Raw genomic sequence first — 23,508 nt, forward strand, 5'->3', positions numbered from 1 at the left:
TACTTGTTGTTACAAAGATACAGTGTTCTGGTTTCATGGATTTTTGTAAAGAGGCCAAGTAGACATGAGCTCAAGTGTTCCGCTTAGTTAAATGTTGATGAAATAAATCTATGTAAACACCTGCGTCCCTTAATCAGTCTTCACCAGCAGTTGTTCCTTTTGGATTCATTTGACTTGTGATCAGTACTTTTATTGTGGATGGTAATTACCATAATAACTTCCCATCTAGAAGCAAAAAAAACAAAAAAAAAACTGTGAAATTCACACATGCAAAGACATTTAAAGCTGCTATCATCGCGTTTTATAAACTGTGATTAAAGAAACACACAGGCCTCTCACCACAAACAACAGACAAGAAGGAAAGGAAAAAATGCCTCCTCAACAGGTCTTTTATATCATATTATAACATTACAGTGGCTTGTTATGATGGAGCCTGTCAGTAGTGCAGCAACACTTGAAGCCCTTGCAAATGAAATGTATTGAGACAAAGGCTGGCAGCTTTTTACACAGTGAAGGAGGGACTGGCAGGACCTCTGCAGTTTTTTTTCTATCAACACACGTCATAACAGAAAAACGTCAGTCAGTTGAAACTGTTTTATTTGTACGTGCTCATATTTTGTCGAAACGTCTTGGCCATAGAGACAGAGCCAGGATCAAATGGTCATAACAAAGAAGGAGACTACACAGAGTTTAGATTCTCGGCCCAAGCCCGAGCCCGACCCGAGCGGACCTCGGGCCGGACCCTTGATCAAGCAATTTTTTTTGTTTTTTATCCATTACCTTATTATCCTATTTGGGTGGGGAAATAGCTATGCCATAATCAGAAATATTATAAATATATATATATATATATATATATATATATATATATATATATATATATAGGCTATATAAAAGTAACAAATGTGTACAAAAGTTAGGCTGCAGTTACAAAATGCAGCACGTGTGATGCGCGGAGTCTCCTCCTCTCGCACGCATCACACCGGGAGCTTGAAGATGTAAAGAAAAAAAGAAAAACAGGAGAATTAACTTTGAGCAAGTGTGGAGGAAAGTCGGAGGTATGGAAGAAGTTTAAACAAGTCGTGGGCAGTGACAACAATATGTTGTTCATCATTGTTTCTTTTTTTTTACGTTTCTTCATTCGGATCCACTTGCGATCCGTTCCATTCTAAACAAACAGCGCAGTTTACATGCTTCGTCCTTGTTGTATTATTCTAAACAGATTTCTGCAGTTCAAACAACTCTGAATTATAGTTGAGAACGTCAGTTATAACGGCCCACGTATTAAAAAATTGTCGGGTTTAAATCGGGCTCGGGCTCATAATTACAGTTAATGTGTCGGGCTGGGCCGGTCTCGGACACAACGTGCTCGGGCAGGTTCGGGCTTGATTTTTTGGGCCGATCTAAGCTCTAGACTACACCATGTTAAATGTTTAAACAATAATAAAATCAAATTGAACCAAATTAGACTAAATTAACTATATACAGAATGGGATGTGGAAGTCAGTAGAGTCAGTGGTGTAGGGTGTGCATGAGTGAGGGTGTGTTGGTGTTGTAAAGTGTAAACTCAGCAAAAGGCAAACCTAGGACATCACGACTCATGACTTGGTAGCGTTCCAGGCAAAGTCACGAGCTGGCTAGCTAAACATTGTGCCGCTGGCAGGGTTCAGGTTAGGCTACCTAACGTTAACGTTAGCTAACGGCTACCTAACGTTGACGTTAGCTAGCGCTAGCTGATACTAGCGATTTCTAGTCTGCGACATATTTTGGGCTTCATTTAATAAACATAACCTTTAGTAGTACACAATCATATGTGTATTGTTTTGATTACAATATGCGGAATTACTTTACGTTGCCTTTTATGCCATTTATGTCTATTTATTTATATTTCTCACCGTTAATCACCGGCGTCTGTACAGCATCAACAGGGGTCACCATTGTTGTTTATGTGTGTGTGACGTCAAAAATTGTAACTCGGAGTACAACGATCTGGTACGAGTTCACTAGTAGTAAGTTACAGGTTTGACTGCCATTCCAGGGCACTTTCACGGGTAGAAGGTTGTGAAAACACGGGTTATGGGTTGCCTGAAACGCAGCATTAGATGACCTTTTTAGGTCAGAAATCTTTTCTACTAATAAGAATGGAAAAAGCTGTCATTTGTCCTGCCCTAACTGATGCAACAAAGCTATAAGAGGCTCGGGAAGATGCCAGTCAATCAGTTTAAACACCCAAACAGTCCTGGGAAGGGGGTCTAATCAGCCAGATTAACTTAAAACACCTGTGTGGGTATTCAGGGCCTTTAAGAAGCCTCAGCACACCAGACCCAGGTGAGCTGAGTTACTGTAATTAGTAACCTGCAAACACACATATGCCTTTGACACCTGACATTGACCTTTTTTGATTTTACTGTTTTATTGTATGGCTGTCTTCTCATGTTTTATGTCTCTTAATTTGTATTTTATGCCTGTGGGAGTTATATACTTTGTCTTTTACTTATTCTTCTGTACAGCACTTTGGTTTTAAAGTGCTCTTTAAATAAAGTTTGATTGATTGAATAAATATGAATAAATATCAAGTGGCAACATGACAGGAAGGCATCCTCATGCTCTCAACAAAGTGTTTTCCACCGTTGCTTTCTAGCAGCTGTGCAGTAGAAATGCGCCCTCGCAGTCCGCCAGATGTGTTTGTGAAGCCCTAGAAATGCGAAGCCTCAGTGAAATGCCTCTGAGTGCTCTTAGCATCCTATTGCTGCTGCTGCTGTGAGAGTTTTTTTTTTTTTAAAGCGCTCAGATTTGACATGAGTCCTGCATGTTTGGGGTCTCTGGGATCCGGTGTGGAGCAGCTGTTACCCAAGGTTACAGCCTCCACAGAGTGTTAGCAGTGAGCTGCAGTGTTGCCTGTGACACAAACGTCCACACAGCCTCCCAGAGTGGAACATCTTTCCTCTCTGCTCACTACCACCCACGTCTCTCTCTATTTCGTTCTCCCTGTCTCTCTTTCACTGCTTTCACTGTCTCCATCATGCTCTCATCCCTCTGTCCTCATTTCTCTCTCTGCTGCTTATAGTAATGGCTGCCGTTGGGCTGCCAGGCCCATTGAGAATCTGAGAGGGTGATAAAAAACAAAACAAAAAAAACCCTTAAGTCTCAACATAGGTGGCACTTCTGCTGTGCACTGTTGTGAACGTGCTGCAGTGTGTTCCGGTGCAGACTATGTTGTGGTGTGTGTGTAGATGTGCAAGTTCGCATGCTTTGCTCTGCACTGCCATCATTTGGTCAGTAGGAGGACTGAAGTCTTACAGCAGATGATTACATTGATCATCTGCAGCACTTTTCATGTCAATCAGAAGTCAGTTTTTCTACTTTTGATGACTAATTGTGGTGGATTTTGGAGTCCAAGAACTTGTTATTTTCTGTAACACAAAAGTAATTTATTCTGTGGACAGTTTCTGATGGCTTTTCTATCTGCTGCTCAGGGATAGGAAGGTCTTTATTCTGAAAAATCCCCCAGAACACATAAAGTGGTGTGTTTACCCTGCAAGAGTCCTTCACAAGAATCATTCCATGCAACGCAACAATGACTGCTTTCCACCAAAGTCAGAAAAATAAGAACCTTTTAAATTATCCACTTAAACAGTAAATGTACATGACAACAAAACAAATGCAAAAAGGAAATCCGGTTGGATTAGCATAAAACTGCATGAAGACCTAAATTAGGTACAAAAACATATAGAAGAACAAATAACATTAAAAAGTGCATCATTAAAAAAGAGGGCACAAATAAAACGCCATACTTGCAAACAATGTGTAATCATGCAAGAGCCGTGTAGGACTCAAATTTATCTTCAATCTGACTAACAATCATTTATGAAATGGGATGCTGCCACCATTTATGATCTGCATGTAAGCATAGACATAGCACACGCACAAACGAAAACAGTAGCTGAAAGAGCATCGGTAGAAAAACCAGGCCAACATAAAATACTAAAACCACTAAAAACTCAGTGCTGTGATGCTGAAAGAGAAAGACTGAAAGGCTTGTTGTTTTTGCTATAATGTCCGAATAGGGACTGCAATAGTTACCAAATAACTGGATTTAGTCTCTGAAAATAGCAGTATCACAAGACAAAATCCACGTGGAGATTTTGTGTAACCAGAATTAAGCTTCGGCGCTCTACACAGTGCCGATCTTTTCTTTAAATATGTCTGTTTTTTTCTTGTGGTAATGTCAAACACCAACCATGTTTCATCTTTTTATGGCTTCCTATGTCACCGGCTGATCACCCGTGAAACAGCAGCATTAAGGAGCAGCAGGTCAGCATGCAGAGAGCAGATATTATCAGGATGGATTAGTGTCTTGGATGAGTTTCCCTCTGTGAATACAAACAACAAGCAGCCTCATGACCCGGGAGACGGGTTAATAAAGGACATAAGGCGCAGGTTTTGGGTGTCTTTCAATGGTTAGGTCTTTGTTCTTGAAAAGAAGGGATCATTCTGAGAACGATTTGAAGGAGAACAAATCACGCAGAGCAGATTTTTTGGGTAGACAGCACACACTATTATCTCTCTAAACCAGCTTCCGGAGTATCAACACTCAATCCAGGCAGTCGCAACAACAGGCTCCTGGTTTCTATGGCGACTCCGCCTACACAGTGTGTTCATAAAGCCCATCTCTCCACCCCTCCACCCACACACACACACACACACACACACACACAGTCTCTTCCCAGTGTTATACATTCTGCTGCTGCTTCTTCCCACTGTTAGTCCCCTTCCACTGGTGTCTATGAGTACAGCTGATGTGTGTGCAGAAACATTTTGTACTGTGTGTGTGTGTGTGTGTATATGTGTGTGTTTCCATACAGAGGAGCTCAGAGCCAGAGGTCAGAGCCCCGTCACTGTTACTATCCTTACATAACTTGTCCCAGTTTAAGGAAGTAATGGAAATCTTCTCCTACAGGAGAACCCTTCCCCAGTTAAAGGTGCTCTAAGCAATGTCACACGTTTTTTAGACTACAACATTTTTTGTCACATACAGCAAACTTACTTCCAAGTGTTTCTTCAGATTTGAAGTAGATGTTAGCGCCATTAACAATGCTTGCACTTTTGGTTTGCACAACTTGCACACAACATACACATTATTATTTTCCACTGTCTTTAAATCGAAGTTGTGGCGATATTTGCCAACTTTAGTAGTTGGCATTTTTCCCAACTGAAACGGGTGTCACTACCCGATGTGAGTCGAGTGCAGATGTGAGTTGCGCATACGTCACTACGCGACAAGTAGCCTACAAGAACCTGCTAACGAGAGACTTCTGTAATGTCAATACAATAAAAATGGACCTACATAACGAAGTTCGTTCACTGCTGGCTGCAAGTTAGCAATCAAACACAACAAAGGCTGACTCGACTCACAGCGGGTAGTGACACCCCACTACCCGCTGTGAGTCGAGTGCAGATGTAAATTGCGCATGCTCAGATTTAAACGGTTTACGGCATAACGTGTCATACTGAAATTTGGGAAATCCATAAAATAATAAACTTTTTTCATTACAAACAATAACAGAAGATGGAAATCATTTCAAAAACATTTTAGCTATCTATGATTGTTTGATTGCTAACATTAGCTCAAAATGCCATTCAAATGACAGCCTTTGTTGTGTTTGATTGCTAACTTGTAGCCAGCAGTGAACGAACTTCGTTATGTAGGTCCATTTTTATTGTATTGACATTACAGAAGTCTCTCGTTAGCAGGTTCTTGTAGGCTACTTGTTGCAAAGTGACGCATGCGCAACTCACATCTGCACTCGACTCACATCGGGTAGCGACAACGGGTCTGTATTTCGACGTTTGATTTGAACCTTTTTCTTGTCAAGAAACTACACAGGCAATTGGATAGTGACATCTAGTGGACAAACGAATGAACTGCTTGTCAAATTAAAACAGGCTATCATAAAAAAGTTGCATTGTTTGCATGATAAAATGTAATCAGGTAATTCTCAACAAGGTAACTGTAATCTGATTACACATTTTTTATTGTAATCTGGGTTGATTATAGTTACTTGATTTTTGTAATTTGATTATCTAATCCAGATTACATGTAATCCGTTACTACCCAACCCTGGCTGGAACTAACAGTTTTTTTTTTTTTTATCTACTGATTATTTTATCAATTAATAATGATAATAAGTCTACAATGACAAAAGAGATGACACACTAAAGTGATCATGCTGATTTGCACATTTTACTATTTAATATTTACTTTCTTTAATTATATTTATTACTGTGCGTTAATGATTTTGAATACGCGTGGTCCTCTATGTTTCCTTCTTCAAACTTGCCGGGGCCAGGAAGCTACGATACCTATTAGCAGCACCTGTGAGTTTATCATGTGACAGCGAAAACGCGAAAGGCGGAGCAGTATGTCCTGTATGTCCCTTACCGGCTAACGTATTTCAAGATGGCACATGAATATGGAGCGTCTACCCCAGTTCATGCGATTGCAAATGTAAAATTTCAAGCCAAAAGGAATACTTGGAATTGATGGTGGTGGTAAATATTCATGAAAAAGGACGAAGGAGGAGGAAGTTTGTGAACGGGCGACACAGATTTTGATAATGAACAACTAAACACATTACACACTGGACCTTTAAGACCAAGACTGGTCTTGAGTACTACAACACTGCCTCACAGCTCTAACTGAATCTTCTGTGGCAGCGGAAGTGAGGAAACACCTTCAACACGGCAGCTTTATTTAGCTCCTCCAACACAAAGGAGGAATGTTGGACCTTGGCGGGGTGCAAACTAGATATTTGTTTCACTGTTGCTGGGCGTCTGTTTCTCCCAAAACACATTACATCATCATCAACGCTGAGAAACACCTTTTACGGGCTGTGCTTTCTCATTTTCCCCCCCCGTTCTGTCACACTGCAGCTAGATAACTGATGGAGGATGTAGATGGAAACTCATCAGCATCAATTATTAATACTAAAAGCTCAAGATCCCTGAAATGTTCTGTGCTGAAGAAGGAAGTTACTAATTTGATTATTTACACCGTCGTTGACTTTTTACCTCAGAAATGTAAATGTAAGATGGATCTTTTTTTGCAGCAGTAGCTACAGCAGAAATATTAAAACACTTGTTTGATATATCGGACCTGCTCATTAGAGCCCGAGCGACACTGGATCAGTGAGGCCGATTCGGACATTCATAAACAAACAGCGAGTACTTTCTCGTGAGATAATCTGTTAACGTAGACACTTTCTAAATGACATCTCTTTGGCATTTCTGTACTGCGTTTTTCTCGTTTTCCCCCCAAAGCCCAGGTATCAGGACTGAAAAAGTTGGATCGGTGCGTCCCTAAAACTAAGAAAAAAAAAAAAACATTTGTTTGTATGAAAACAGATGGATGAAATGTTTGGACTATGTGAAATGAATGTGTAATGATGATCTATCTCCTACTACCTGAAAAAAAAAATCCACTCGTGTGTTAAGATGAAGCCATCTTGTGTTAAAGGGCAAAGTTTATCTGCTGCTTTTCTAACCTTCCGAGAGCCTCTATCAGGCTCCTATACTGCCCCCCTGTGGAGAAGGGTGAAACTACAACCAGTGTTTACACTAATGACAGTTTGATACTGAAGCAAAATGTACAGATACAGAAAAGGGCTTTAAATTAATTTATTTAAAAAAAAGCATTTCTCCACTGAAGCAGAACAAACATTGATTTTTTTTCTTCTTTTGCTATTGTTTGGAACGTGTACAATCAGAAAACAGACTCGCCAGGTTGCCAGAACAGAGTAAAATAATCAAGCAAAGGGGAGGTCTGCCAACACCACAACGTCAACAAAGCCGGGAGGGACGAGGAGGAGGAGAAGAAGAAGAAGAAGAAGAAGAAGAAGAAGAAGAAGAAGAAGAAGAAGAAGAAGAAGAAGAAGAAGAAGAAGAAGAGTGGGAGGGAGGGAAAGAAAAAAGAAGAAGAAGGGAAATGAAAACACAAATATTTAATCAAGTGCAGGTCTGGTTTGGACAAAGCAGGTCTATTTTTACCCTCTGTTCAATTTACAGTTGACAACTCCTGTGTTGTCGGATACATGCAAGGTCAACATCTGGAACTACACATGGAGATTTCATATGCTTATATCGGTTATCTGTGCAAGTATTAAAATATGTAGGTATAACTAAGCAAATTTCATACGGATATGTCAGAACGAGGGGAAGAGAAACAAATATTACGAAAAACCATTACACTGTTTCACCGAACAGAAAAGGAAGTCCACATTAAAAAAAAAAAAAGGTGAGAATTCTAACTTAGTTACCGAAATGTCATCGACCTCATTATTTTGTACGCTTCCTTTTAATTAAATTATTACTTATCTAGATAAGTGAAAATACATAAAAAAAAAAAAAAAAAAAAAAGAAAGAATCCTATGCTCCACATTTGAACAACAAAATACTGCATATCTACGTACAGCTGCGATAAAGGAAGGTCAGTATTGTGAGAGGCTAGCTGCCAGAGTTTCAGGAATATTGGCTCGAGTTGATCCCTTTTCTGAATGCGTTGACCGTTGTTTTTATTTCTTGATTTTGTTTATATTTAACCATTGAATGCTCGACGTACTCGTCTCCCGGTTGGTCACATCGTCCAGAGCCGTCCCGACAGGTCCGGGGTGCGGCGGCTGCCAGAGTTTCCCCATCTGCTGAGGTAGATGCGACAGAAAGGTTGGCGAGCAGCGCCTCTCCCCGTAAACGGTCAGCTCTTAAGGGTTAATTGTTGTTAAGGCTTCCTGTGGTCTTGTTTTTTTAGTCACTCTCCTGTTTTAGTGGCTCACAGGGGACACCTTCAAGTTCATCTTTGTCCCATTGCTTTATTTTGTTCTCAACCCACATTCCAGTCTTTAAAGGGGTGGACATTATTTTATTTTTTTCTTGTGTTGTTCTAGAACTGATAAATCCAAACTGAAAAAATGAAAAAGAATCCTCTCCGTTTGGCACCTCAGGAGTCAGTGGTAGGAAGGAGGAGAAACAAAAGAAACGACGGGGAGGATGAGAGAGAGGGAGAAACCGTGGGGGGAGGAGAAGGTGGTGGTGGTGGTGGTGGGGGGGGGGGTGTTGTGTGGTGTGTGGTTGTACAGACTAGTTGAGGCCCGGGTCGTTAGCTGCCGACGAGTCCGAGTCCGCCGCGGTGACCGGGATCGACGCCGCCGCCTCCTCTGATTTGATGCGCTTGGCGTCTGGCTGTTCGCTGGCCGCCTGGTCCCCGTTCTGTCGCTTGGTGGGGAGGGAGGCCGAGGCCGAGGCGTGGGCTGCCAGCAGGTGGAGGGGGCTCGCCACAGCTGGAGAGACATATGGGGGGGGGGGATAGACGGGTTAACAGAGATCTTGTGCTTCACTTGAATCATTTGGGCTAGTAACGAGGGAAGCGAAACGAGTTCATCTTTTAATCAATTAGTTCATCTGCAACAATTTTGAATATCATTTCAAATACATTTGCATGCAATAACTACAAAACAACCTCTGTTTCCAGCTTCTCAAACGTGAAGATTTGCTGCTTTTCTTCATCTTCTATGATTGTAAATTGAATTTCTTCGAATTTTTGAGTGATGGTAGGACAAAACAAGCAATCTGAAGACATCACCTTGGGCTTTGGGAAATGGTGATGATTACCATTTTCTGATCGAGAAAATCAGCAAATTAATCCATTATAAAAGTAATTTTTAGCTGCAGCCCTAAATTTAATCATTGTAATTAAAAACATGGTTATTGCAGTTTTGCAAACGCGAAGAGTTATTCCGGTGTAATGCATAACAACAAATGTTGATGACAGTGAACATCATTAATATTTGAAATGTGACAACCGCCACGTTGTTCCACTTTTGGTCCATTATTGTTTGACTTAAAACATTAAAACAACGACCGTTCCTGTGCTTCTCACCTGAGCTGGCAGGTCCATGGATGGCAGTGGTGATGCTGTGAGTGCCGTTCTGTGTGATGGCCTTTATAGGCAGCTGGTGCTGACCCATGGGCGCCTGCTGCACTATGGTAACAGTCTGCAGGGCGGTGCCAGACTGGGAGGTCTGGATGATGCGACTGGAGCCGCCTATAGAGGTGATGGTGGGAACCGTCTCCACTTTGACTGAGAGGAGGACACAAACATTTCAACAATGACTTCAGTGGGGGGGAAAAAAAGGACCGTTAGACCTACTACACAACAATATGATGATAAATTGAGGGTAATGAAACCAGCCATGGTCTGATCAGTTCAAAATTGACGACAATAAACTAAAACTGCAATAACTAATAATTCTGAACGCTACTGATGCCAGCGTGGCTGGGTGTCGACTCAAACGTTTTGATATTGGCACCAATAAAATATCCGAGCCTCGATACCAAAACAATACTTTGCCAGTACCAGACCAAGAACTGGTCAAGCATTCAATGCCAATTTACAGTGGTACACATTTTGGACGGTAATCAAAAGGTTTTGATACCCTTGATGGTGGATAACAGCTAGTGGTGTAACGGACCAAAGTTGATCCATGGTCCATACGGATCAACACTTAAGATTCCAAATACATGTGAACCGTGGATTCATTGCAAAGTTTAGCCATAATAATAGTGTAAATACATTTTACATAAAGAAGGCTGATAAATATCTATGCAGGGTTGCCATGAAAAGACTGTCTGTTCACGTGAACGGGGCATGTTAAAATCAAGTTGTATGTTCACGTGAACATACAACATCAGTTGATAGAGACGGTCATGGCTACTGGAGGAGCGGAAGAACTCGAAAAGCCGTGACGCCGGCTACAGCTCCGTCGTATCAGCGGCAGTTGAGTTACCCGAGAATAGGGGGCTTTGAGCCGGGTATAGGTCACCGCGAGCTGCCGGTTGTTTCGGCAGACATTATGGTTAAGTTTAGGCTACAAAAAGTGAGCGTTATGGAGGCGACGACAGTTCAGTTTAAAGATGACTTTTTTGTGGCTTTTCCCGTCATTTGATAGTGACAGTGGATAGACAGGAAAGGTGGGAGAGAGATGGAGGATGCCACGCAGCAAAGGGCCACAGGTCGGATTCGAAACCGGGCTGCTGCAAAGGACTCAACCTACATGGGGCGCACGCTCTTTATGGGTGAGCTAGAGGTCGCCCTGACAGTTCAGTTTAAAAACCAAAACGACAAGTTAAGTTTAGGAAAAAGATCGTGGTTTGGATTAAAAACACTCCCAAGGAACACGCAGTTCCTGGGTGACTCCGCTCCCCGCTCTGCTCCCCAGCTTGTTGCGCTTTCTGACAGTTCAAGTAATAAATGGAAAGCATTTAAAATAATAACCCCACACCTTTTTTTGTGCTGATCCGAAAATGTATCCGATCCGTGACTCAAAACCGTGACCCGATCAGAAACCGCGAGTTTTGTAATCCGTTGCACCCCTAATAAGATTTTTCCCACCATGCTCCCTCGTCTCACCTTTGAGCCCTGTGCGCTCTCCGTTCTCCTGCGGCTCGCTCTTGATGATGGTGGCTGGCTGGGCGATGACGGCGGCCGAGCTGAGGGACCCAGCCGGGATCTGCTGCAGGACGTGGACAGTCTGGACAGCAGGCTGGGAGGTGCTGGTGCTCACTGGGGAGGCCATGGTGTAGGTCACTGGCTTCATAGTTTGAGGTAACTGACGCTGGACTGCTATGAGTACCGGCTGGTTGTTAACAGGCGAGCCTGAAACAGAGCACACAGGGATATTTATATATAAAGAACATACAACGTTAGGAATCCTGCAGGTTTATTCATTATTATTATTTTGTTGATAATAAAAACATGACAAATGTGAAATATACGGACATTTTCTCGGGCATTCAGGTTGTGCAAAGACATTCGGCATTTGCAACAGCGTGTTGAAATAACAGCAGGATCTATCTGGATTTCCATTCATGCCAGGTAATGAAATGGTTGAGGCCTTTCTCAAAGTCAACAATATCAAATTAGGCTGCTCATGTGGAGCACTGCTGTTCAGAAACTGGCCACGAACCAGACAGTTTAACAAGGCCTGTAATGGTTTTAACTGAACATGATAAAGTGTTCCTACAAATAATGCGAGTGGCAATAAAATTTTAACGACAGGGAAATCTACTGATGAGATTCCTGATGTATACATCTTCCATTTGTGACTTTTTAATTGAGACCATTAAAAAAGGTGAATCTTATCTTAATACTTTTAAAAACTAACTTCCAAACCGAGCTGATAACCTCAAATGGGTGTGCCCCTTAAAGAAAAGCTGACTAGAATCAACTTGACTATGAGATTTTAAAAAAAGAGCATGTTGTGGCAGGGACTTGGGACAGAAGCCAGGTTCAAGAGCCACAGAGGCTTGAAGCAGCTAGACTGAAATCTACAAAAACACTGAACACAAAGAGAGAGGGTGTCATACCTGGTGTGTTTTGTGCAAAGCGTGCTTCCTGGATGACTGCCAGTTTGGGCTGGACCACCGTGGTGGACGCCGGGGCAGGAGCCGAGGAGGTCTCCAGCTCCAGGGGAACCGGGGAGCCCTCTCGTGAAAGGCTGTCGGGGGTCTGGACGCCACTGGAGTGAGCGGAGAGAACCCCCGAGTGATTGGGAGACGCCGGGGCACTCCTGAGGGCCGGACAGACGAGTCAGGTTAACTCACCAATGGCAATATTGGTATTCAAGTTGATTAAATACTGAAAATAATTGTGTCCATGACTGAGTGAACATCAATGACTTGAGAGCTGAGAGTCAAAAATAACGTGTTTTGCAGTCAAACATAATGAAGAAACATGTCATCCACTGCAAGAAATTAGAGCAATATTTGTTATTGGGATGAGTTTGTGGTTCCTTTTTTGGTTTTTCAAGGAACTTGTTTTGAATGAAGTCTTGAATCTTGTACAATGTTGTCATATTAGGCCTTTTTTTTTTTTTTTTTTTTTACATGTTTAAATGTCTCAACTAATGCTTAATGTAAATATGTTTCTTTTAAACTATGTATCTTGAGCATGTTTTATCTTCAGTTTCTTGCCCATTCTCATTTTATGATGATGTTTCGGCCCTACAGATCCCCCAGTAGGGTCAAAACATTGCCGACATAAATGCAACCAATGCACATGTGGCGCTCTTATATTTATGAGAAATATAAATGACTGCAAGCGCTGCTAACGACCAAAATTATACAACCATTAAGGAATACATGAACAGTCATGTCGGTAAAACATGCAACAAAATGTGCTAATTAACTCTATAGTTGGCAGGCTGTTGAAATCTAGAGAGCGTGTGAGCTCATTCATGCAAAAATAAACACAAGACAATCTGGGAGGCTGCGGTGAACGGTGTTAATTTGAATGACTCTGTGTGACTCAAAGCAGCAGTGTGTGACGGTGGGATGGAAGCAGACCTTGAGGAGAGGGGTCCGTGTGGGGTCCGAAAGCAGGGGACGCCCCGGGGCCTTCGTTTCCTGAAGGCCTGCTCGATGAGCTTGCCCTCCGAGGACGGGTCTATCCTCCAGAACGAGCCCTTGCCTGGCTCCTCCTGCGACCGCGCCACTTTGATGAAATAACGGTTCAACGACAGGTTGTGACGGATCGAGTTCTGCGACATAGGAGAGACGAGTGGTTAGGGTGTTGTGAATGTATTATTGATGTTTTAATGGTTATTTTTGTGACCGTTTTGGTGCAGGGACTCTTCAGCACGTCTGCTATCTTTGTACCATCATGCTGACAGTCAAAGTGCGCTCTGACAGCCGAACGTGAGGCCAGAACTCACCTGCCAGCCCTTGTCTGCAGTCCTGTAGTAGGGGTAGTTCTTTGTGATGTGATTGTAGATGCCATTTAGTGTGAGCTGCTTGTCCGGAGCCAGTGTTATGGCCTGGACTATCAGCTGTGCATAGGAGTACGGAGGTTTTGAGTCATCCTGTGGAGCAGAGGAGAAACGTCATCTTTCAAGCTGTCAATTGACACGGATTCAAACTGCCAGAACTATGCCAGAGCCATAGTTTTCATGTCATATTGGATTTTTATTTTTATTTTTTTTTTTTACATAAAATGTAAGAGCATCTGTGGAGATTAAAAAAAAAAACATGCTTTAGAGGATATAAAAACAGAAAACTATCCATTGTGTTATGCTTTAGTCAGACAACCTTCAGGCATTAAGGTTTTACTAAAAGGAATGACAAAATGTAGCATATATTAGTGTGTGGGAGTTGGATTTTAATGATATTTACAAGTAGAAAAAGGGGTATTTTCCAACTATCTTTCAATATACTTCCAACAGCAATATTTAACACACATTATAAACCAGTTTGGGTGGGATTTTCTGGAAAGAACTCAGTGCCCTGTGGGTGTGTTTTAGAGGGCCGTGATACAGGGGCAGTAAAATAAGTAATGAAATGCTGAACAAAATCACAAACTAAGGGCCAGTTTTGAAGAAAATCTTTCCCTAACAGGGCACCTGGACTTTAGCCCTGCTCTCACCTTGGGACTGTCGCCTCCAGAGGCGTCTTTGTCGTTCTCGGGCTGGGAGTTGTCATTCATGAGCTGCAGCTCTGCAGAGCTGACCATGCGCCCGCCCATCCTGTAGCCTGAAGAGCCGGCGCCCCGCGGGCTGGAGGGGCACGAGTTAGCAGCACTGCAGGAGAAGACGACAACATGACTGTCAGCTGCCAGGAAACGTAATGTAAACATCATTTACACTACATCAACACATAAACAATAGGTTTGGATTAGGTGCTTACACCTAAAACATAACTAGCCTGGCATTTCTCAGAAAGGGGCGCGATAGGTTGCCTGGCTCACTTATCCGCAGTCTGTGCTGCAGTGACACGCTTTTGGCCGACGTCTATGAAAATGGCCCTACCTCCCAGACTGTCTGGAAATACTGCAGTCACTTTAGGAGCCACTTTCAGGCCTAAAGCAACAACACATTCAAATCTTAAATCAGGTCTATTTATTCATGTAATAGACTTGAATAACCGGGGGATGAAGAGAGACTTAATGTAAGGGAGGATTTCCATATTAAATGTCTATTTCAGTACTCAGGGGACTCGTTGTTGGTAAACCAAACAAACAAACAAAGAAGCGGCCACTCAGGATTTCCAGATGTGCTACACCTGCTGCCTCTTTCATTACGCAGACTGTTTATTTGCCAACACATTTTATCATAGAACATTCAAACGGGACCTGTATGACAGAAGAAACTAGGGCTGCACCATTTGAGGAAAATATGCGATTAGGTTGTTGAATATTGCGATAATGACATTACTTGCAATAAATAAATAAAAAGATATTTAAGTGTACTCAGATCTGCCTTACTGCTGCTTTCAGTATTCTGCTTAAATACAACAAATTGCCTGTTGAATTTAAAACGAAAGGAAATCATTCCTAACATTCTTCTATTAAATAAATTGAGCATTGAATTGAATATTAAAAAGGCACCACTAAAAATAAATGACAGTTATATATTTTAAAGCAGGGGTCTTCAACGTTTTTTTTAGGCCAAGGACCCCTAACCTGAAAGAGAGACGAGCAGGGACCCCCTACTACAATGTATAAAATTAAATTGCATATTAAACTGGACCTACAATAACGTGTGGGGCAGCCTAAGCCTTTATACATACCTTTTTAAGGAATGGAATACTAAGCTATTAAAATAATAATTGTCGGCATGATTTTATAAATCATCTTTTAATGTTAAACATACATGTGGCACAGTGAATCCTTAGGATTAACTGTATCTGTGGATGGCTGCCTTAGTGACTAGCTTACCTATAGGCCAGTAAGCCTATCATCAGTGGGGATTTATATTTGCTAATAATATGTTGCATTCATGGAAACAAATTTCAAAAGTTAACAATAATTTGGAGGCCCCCCCTGCAGTAACTCTGAGGACCCCCTGTTGAAGATCTGTTTTTAAGTGCAGTTTTCTACTGATATTTTCTTTCAACTAACAAAACACTCGGAGGGTCTCTTGCAATATGTGGCAGCATTTCGTGGTGTGTTTATTAGGGGTGGGGGGAAAGAATATCAAAAATCGCATGTATCGTAATTTTTTTTGGGTTACTTTTTAAAATCGATTCTTTTCCCTAGAATCAATTCTCACCTAAATGTTTTACGACTAGATCATATCCGTTTCCGGCAAAACAGACCCAAAGCAGAAAATCCACGTTATGTACTTCTTTACAAATTAAATAAATGTCAGACTGACTGACTGACATGTGATGTGCATTCTTCTTAGAAAACAATTTGTTTTTAGAAATGTCTCCAGAAGTGTATTATTCAACTTTTGTTGTTAAAAAAGGAAAAGAATACTTAATTCTATCGAATAGCAGTACTTCTAGACTCGCAATGAATGAAATCCGCAATACGAATCTAATCGGCACCCATGCATCCTGAAAGAATCGAATTGGGACAAAAGCACATCGTCCCAGCCCTAGTGTTTATTGTGCCAGTTGACATCGCGATGACGATAAAGAGAACGATATATTGTGCAGCCCTAGAAGAAAACCTGGTGGCTTTGGAGCCATCTGGCTGAGATCAGAGGTGAGAGGATCTAAGAGTCTGAGATGGAGGCGCCTCCCTCTCTGAGCTGTGCAGCCGCTGAACTAAGCCTAAGCTGATCACCCTTTAGAGGCCATGTGAAGGTCCGCTGACACGCCAAGGTCAGCTGGAGGCATTGTGGGAGTTTTCCTCCCGTCCTGTACTGATGAGGGATCTCAGATTCAGAAAAACTGTACGTTTAAAAAGAACTGATGGAAATATCCTAAGTCCTTAACTTAGCATTTCCTTTTTCCACAAAAGTTAAAGTAATACAGCACTACTTTTGATATTTGGTTCGGTTAATGGTAGGTCTGTCAAAGTAAACGCATGATTGCGTTAACGCAAATTAGGGCTGGGCGATAATGGAGAAAATCAAATATCACAATATTATTGACCAAATACCTCAATATCAATATTGCGGACCAGTGAAGCCCAGTTCTCTGGTTTATCGTGGTTTAGATAAAAGTTGCTACTTTTCTTCTGGAATTTACAATTTAGGTTGAAATAACTAAAACTACCTCCAACCTGATCCAATTGATGTATTCATCTTCAAAACTAGCCCAAAGCCAGAGGGGTAAATGGATGCTAAATGCCAATACATCTTAAATATAAACTTTGCAGCATGAGGAACCATCATTGGTGAGGATAGTTTTTAGATACTAACGTGTTGAGATATATAATCCCTGTAGCACACACACAAGGAAAAGTCACCTCCGGCCTGCTTCAAGCCAGTGAATGCATATTAATTTGCAGCAGAAGTGAGTACCTAATGGTGCCAGTGGGCGATGGCAGGGGGCTCATTAGGTGAGCGATGTTGTCTGGAATGTTGATGGTCAGGGGGGAGATGTGGGGCTGTACTGGTTTCACTGGGGACTCGGGAGCTTCGCGCTTCACTTTCTTCCCACTGGACAGCGCTGTGAAAGTGATCTTGATGTTTGTGCTGGGGAACCTGAAAGTGCACCTGCAAAAGAAAACAGTTTTTTCAAACAAGTGCAAAGGCAACTGTCTATGAAATAAGCATTTTTGTTTTTATTTTTAAAAAAGGCAAATCAAATTACTGGGCACTCGCTAACAACACATAAACCCCAGCGGTGGTAGATTCTCTGGCCGACTTTACAACAAATAAGTTACATTTAAATACTGATGCAATGGCTCGATGAAGCTCCTCCCTTCACTACACCGCCTGAAAATCGATGTTGGAAGGAGCAAAAACCAGAGGATTATCACAGATAGCTCCGTGATATTACACTGCAGAGGACTGAAGCTGCTCTGCTGCGACTGTTCTGGGGGAGCGGTGGCCTCACTGGGGGACAGGCCTAAATTAGGCCGAGTGGTAAATATAAAGACATGCACAGGTCTCAGCACCATGTCAACTATAAGAAAACATGCAGCCACTGGCAATGGGCACTTCTCTTCTGTGATCATTAGTGCTTAAAAAAAATGTGTCAATTTGTCTGTTCCAGAAAATGGACAATAATTTTAATTATTACAGTGATTTATCGATTATAAAGTGGTAAATATGCACTACTTCCAGCTCTTTAATGTGATGATTTTTTGTTTAATATCATTGTAAATTGAATAACTTTAGGCAATGGTCCTTTTTTGCCATTTTCGGACAGTTGTAGACAAAATGATACATCAAATATAACTGGATAGCTATTAATTTATAATGAAAATAATCAATACTTAAAGCTCAAGCTGTTATTTAAGACCCAAACCACTGTGAAACGCATTTTACTCTTCTGTTGTACCAAGTATCCTTGGAACATTTTCCACAATGACTTTCAGCACACTGCAGAAAATAGGGTAAGGACTTGTTCCATTTTCCTTTACATGCAACATGCCTTGTTGCTGTATTATATATATATATAAATATGGTCCAATGACGTTGCCTGCAACAAAATGTGGTATCTCTGCCTCTAGGGCGTATCTACTGCATGTCCTGTTGCCCTCAGTAAACTAAATGATTGTTGCTCTCATCATTATTGCAAAATTGAGGAAACTAGCGAGCCGTGCTGATAATCACGACACCAAACAATCTGAGAAGTAATGTGTGGAATCTGTTTGGATTCCACACCCTAGGTGGAAAACTCGTGGATAAAAGGTGCATTCAAAAAAGCCAAACGGAAACATAACCACAATGCATCTTGGAGCTGGGTCAATAGGTCAGTGTTAGGCCAATAAAGTGAATCACTGATATGTAGTATCGGCATATACGTTGGCTGATAAATAACAAGACATAAGACTGGAAAGCTGGAAAAACTTAAAACATTGATATTGGTATGTGCCTCAAACATCCATTATCTCTTTGCCTATACAAGTCACTTATTAGCTTGTCAAAGGAACCAAACCACAGCATTTCTACAGCACAATGTACAGGACTGGGCGACATGAGCTGTGTTTAAACTCATTTGAATGAATTATGAGTCAGTTCTCATTCTTTTTTTTTTTTTTTTTTTTAAAAGGTGACAGCTCTAGCTTATAGAATTACATCTTACTTACGGTAATTACTTGTTTTAAATGAGTGAGACATTTCTATCATTGCTTCTCCATTTGCTATGCAGTGGAATAACAAAAAAAAACTACAACAACCAACAAAATGGACTCAGGAATGCAGGGACACTGCCAACAGAAACTGAGCACACTTTGGGGCGGATTCTTTCTCTGTAATTAAAATATTTTGTCTTTGATTAAAACAAACCCATCGTTGGTATACTTTTATTTATGATGGATGACGGGGAAACTGTCACGGAAAATCTTCAAATTCACAGACAACAGTGAATAGAAGTTACTCTTTTGAATCACTGTTCGGCTCAGGCGGCGCAACACCGTGGAGACGGAGCAGACACACATTGGTTTTTGTCGAGTTAAAGAGCGCCAGGCACAGCACTTTTTTCGCCAGGTCCTCACAGAGCTGGCATCTGCTGAGAGAACTGTATCCCTGACACCTACATCTCAAATTAGCTTTGCCGCTCACAGGAGGAGACAAACACTTCCTGGAGCCAGACTGGTGAGGGGAGACCATTTTCATTGTGCATGTTCCCTCTCAACACCCTTTCAGGAAGCCTAGAGACTCCACTGTGGATCAGACAAAGTTATGGAAGATCCTTAAATAACATCAGAGCACTTCTCAATACGTAGCGGCTGTGGAGAACTGACAGAGTGGGGACATTGAGATCTAAATATATCAATAAATAATAAAATATCAAAAACAATCCGGTTCCTTTATGTTCTTGTCCTACATTTCACCATGCTGTTAATGAGCCGTCAACCATTAGCACCATAACTTTGATCAGGGAATATTGAATAATGAGGACTGTGTACAGTATATTAGGATGCTTTCACACCTGAGCTGTTTGGTCCATTTTGACCAGACATTGTTTAGCAGACGTGGTAGCCCACCCAGATCATGAACAGGTTGGTTGTTTCTCCAATTAATCATTACATGTTTAGTCTATAAATGTCCGACCAACAGCTCAACACCCAAAGAGATTGAATTTATGATATAAAACCTCTCTTTTGAGAAGCGTGGACCAGCAATGTTCTGCATTTGAACAACCAAAACAACAAAATTGTTGGACCATGTGGCTGAGTATTGATAACTGAACATATTAGATGTTGATGCCATGCTTTTTTTTTTTTTTTTTTATAAGTTGTCGTTGCCAAAATATTTACATATCTAGGGAATAGTCCGACATACTGTAGTCAAAAGAGCTTCATTTAGGAAATATCTGATCAATGAGCGAATTAAAAAAAGCCTCCGATCTGACCAGGGATTCAATGCCAACTTTCAATACAAGGCAAATAGGATCCTTATGTAGCCCTACCATCATCTAATTGCTTGATTAACAAACAGTTTCAGCACTACATGCATAATAATTAGTCATTTTTAATTATAAGTGAGTGGGGCTCAACGGTATGAGAAACTGTGTCCACGTTGAGTATCCCCCTCAAAGCATGCATTCATTGAAGTCTCTTTAACTACCCTATTTTTCTCCTGCATGAACAATGAGGCCTGAACTCCGAAAACTCACACGCACAGTTGCTATGCTGCTAGGCTGTAAGGACGGCAACAAACAAAGCTTGTTTTTCATCCCCACCCACAATGCAAAAGAGAATGTAAACAAAAGAAGACAGCAAGACAGGAAAGAGCACCAACTTGGAGAGGATTTGCGGGTGTGGGAGAGGACAGGGAGGGGAGGGAGAAAAGGGGGTGGCTGTGCCTTTCTGTTCAGTCTGTTTACATCACTACAGAGGAATCCCTGGAATACAACCGACTTGTCCCCTGGGCCACAGCTCTGCGAGTTCTCCAATGCTGTCAATCTGCTTCTTTAGCAGTCTTATCGTGGACAGTGTAAGTGTCTTCTCCAGTTTGAGGATTACAGTAAACCATGTGGGCCTGGGCTAGGTGTCTTACTTATTAAACCATGTTGTAAAGACTGCTGCTGATTAAAAGATCTTTAATGGCAGTCGGCCTGATCAATACGAGAACTTGAAACCACTGCTGCTCCTTCCTTGTGCTGCCTACTAATGAAATGCATTGGTATATGTACGATGTGGCTAACAGCCATGCAGAAATTGATTTAATTATCAACCTCTAAACAAAAACATGTTCAGATGCAGACAATATTTTTTTTGCAAAAGGACAATTTAGTGGTGCAGAAATTGCACCAAGTCACAACAAGCTTTTTCTTTGTGCAGTACAAAAAAAAGTGTTTTCACATTGAGTGATTGCACAATAGCTGAGAGCAGTGTGGGAAGAATTGTCAGTGTTGGCAGAGGCTGGTAGGTTTGTTTACATTACAAGTCACTTCAGTGAATAAACTACAACCATTTTTTGGCATGCTAAAATCCCAAAAGAAATCCCTCTGGACAAAATGTAAACACGGTGTTTTATTTTTTCGCCAGACATGATCTTCCCATTCTGGTTTTATAGTTTCAATTCTGTATGTGGGACTAAGACATATTTTCATTGTTAATTAATCTGTGTCAATTACAGTTTATTTTCTGATTGTTAAACTGTTATATTGTACATATTTAGTCTAGGTTATCGTGTATTTTACATAATTTATTTTTGGAATATTTCTACTCTCATATTTATGTTCTTGTCTGTTGCAGCACTTTTCTTTGTTTATTTCCTTTGTATGCACCAACCACCAAGGCAAATTCCTTGAAAGTGTTACTTACCTGGCAATAAATTAAATTCTGATTTAAATGTTTTAGAAAATAGTGAACTGTATGTTTCATTTCCCACTGGCCACACTGACATCTTCTAATTTCCTGTTTTATACAACCAAAAGACCGAAACCCTAAAAATACTCCATGTACAATGAAAAGTATCACGTTTGACTTTTTTGTTTGATGAATGACTGAAATGAATTAGCAAAATTGTTGATAAACTCCCTATCTGTAAGCTAAACAATTAATAGAATAATTGTTTTCACTCTACTTCGAATTGCTTTTTCAACCAACAGAGACATTTGGTTTACAATGGTATAACACAGCAAATATTAACGTTTGAGAAGTTGGGACAAGATAAGGTTTGCCATTTAAATTTAAATTACGATAAATTGATTATAAAAAGGTTGATTGGTTTTCTGTTCATAGGTGCAGGCTACAACCTGCACAACAAAACTTTTTCTTAAAAGCTCAACCAACCTCCATTACAGAAACGTCTTGTTTCATTTTAAAATGAACTATGAGGGTCAAATTCTTGTTTATTGGTTAATATTAGCAAATTATTAGTGAAATACACCGGCTAGCATGACTTCGGCTGATTTGAATTGAGAGTAGGTCCCGCAGGCTCTGCTGTTGTGAGCCGGTAGGGCGGGGACGGGCTGGTTTGTTTACGTTTAGGGGTCGAGAGGAGCTCCATTCACAACTATAGAGAAGCTACAGCTACCTGCTAGCTAACATTTTTGCATGTCAACAAGGACAATGTTTACAATATCACCATATTTACATTTCTGACATAAGAGCGTCCACGTGAAAGAAAAACTGCCTTGTCAATATCAACAATAATAGCGTCACCATAGCTATGAGCTAACTTTGTTATTTTGGCTAAGTAGCTCCAATACAGACACGGTGGACTGCAGCTAACGCTAAGATAACCAAAGGAGGGAATGTGGAGTGAAGGTAGGCGGATAATTAACACTGTTGCTAACAAGAATGTCAACAAAGAAAATGGCATAGGGAACAGGATGCGGAGTTCTTGCTAACATGCTAAAACACGTGGTCCTCTCAACCCTGCTAGCCAGCCACTATAAACCCAATGTTGTTGACTGTTAGCGCTTTAGCGCTAGCATCCACATGTTCACCGAGAGGGGAAACTTACATTCGTGGTAGCTGCAGAGGAGGGGCGCCCCGTCTGAGGAACACTCCATCTACAAACACCCCGTTTTTACCGAGACACCTCAGGTAGAAATCCCCGTTACCGGTGCCGTCGTCGCTGGCAGTGAATATCTCCAGATGCCTCCGGGAGATGAAGCTGGAGTGGCCCATACTCACGTCCACGGAGCCCTGAGACGAGTTCCGGCCGATGGTCACCGAGCGCTTTTTCATCATGTATTCGAATTCACGGCCCTCAAGCCGGGCAACCGGCCCAGACGATCCGCTCACCACAGCCATGTTCGGGTTAAAGTCTTTAAACGACAAATAACGTTACTGGGACAAATAAAACACCGGTGTATGGACGCCTGACTGTGGCCTTACAGAGGCGTGTAAACGGATCAAATCTACAAGAGGGGCATCGAATTCAAAGCAGGAATTTAGAGGGGAACATGCGAGGCCAGGGACAGCGGCTCCGACCCACCGCCGAGAGAAAGGGTAGCAGATAGATCCAACCAAACAGAGCAAGAGGCGGATATGACTTTACAGACAGCGCGCTCCACCAATGAGAAACCAGGAAGCCGATGCAGCTCCGCGACTGCGACCAATCAAGCGTAAGAATTAATCCGAGGACACTTTCAAGGTCGGTT

General features: G+C 41.6%; 1 protein-coding gene across 1 annotated transcript; it reads right to left on the reverse strand.

Moving 5' to 3' along the window:
- Positions 1-7,746: 7,746 nt before the first annotated feature.
- LOC116063955 (forkhead box K2) lies at positions 7,747-23,383 on the reverse strand. Its single transcript, XM_031318992.2, has 9 exons — positions 22,866-23,383; positions 17,298-17,492; positions 14,471-14,624; positions 13,764-13,910; positions 13,396-13,589; positions 12,418-12,620; positions 11,462-11,707; positions 9,932-10,132; positions 7,747-9,332 (listed from the first exon to the last, which is right to left on the reverse strand). The coding sequence occupies exons 1-9, from the start codon at positions 23,156-23,158 to the stop codon at positions 9,133-9,135; spliced, it is 1,833 nt and encodes a 610-aa protein (XP_031174852.1). The 5' UTR covers positions 23,159-23,383; the 3' UTR covers positions 7,747-9,132.
- Positions 23,384-23,508: the final 125 nt, after the last annotated feature.

Source organism: Sander lucioperca, chromosome 21 (assembly GCF_008315115.2).
Source record: "Sander lucioperca isolate FBNREF2018 chromosome 21, SLUC_FBN_1.2, whole genome shotgun sequence".
NCBI classification, from domain to species: domain Eukaryota; kingdom Metazoa; phylum Chordata; class Actinopteri; order Perciformes; family Percidae; genus Sander; species Sander lucioperca.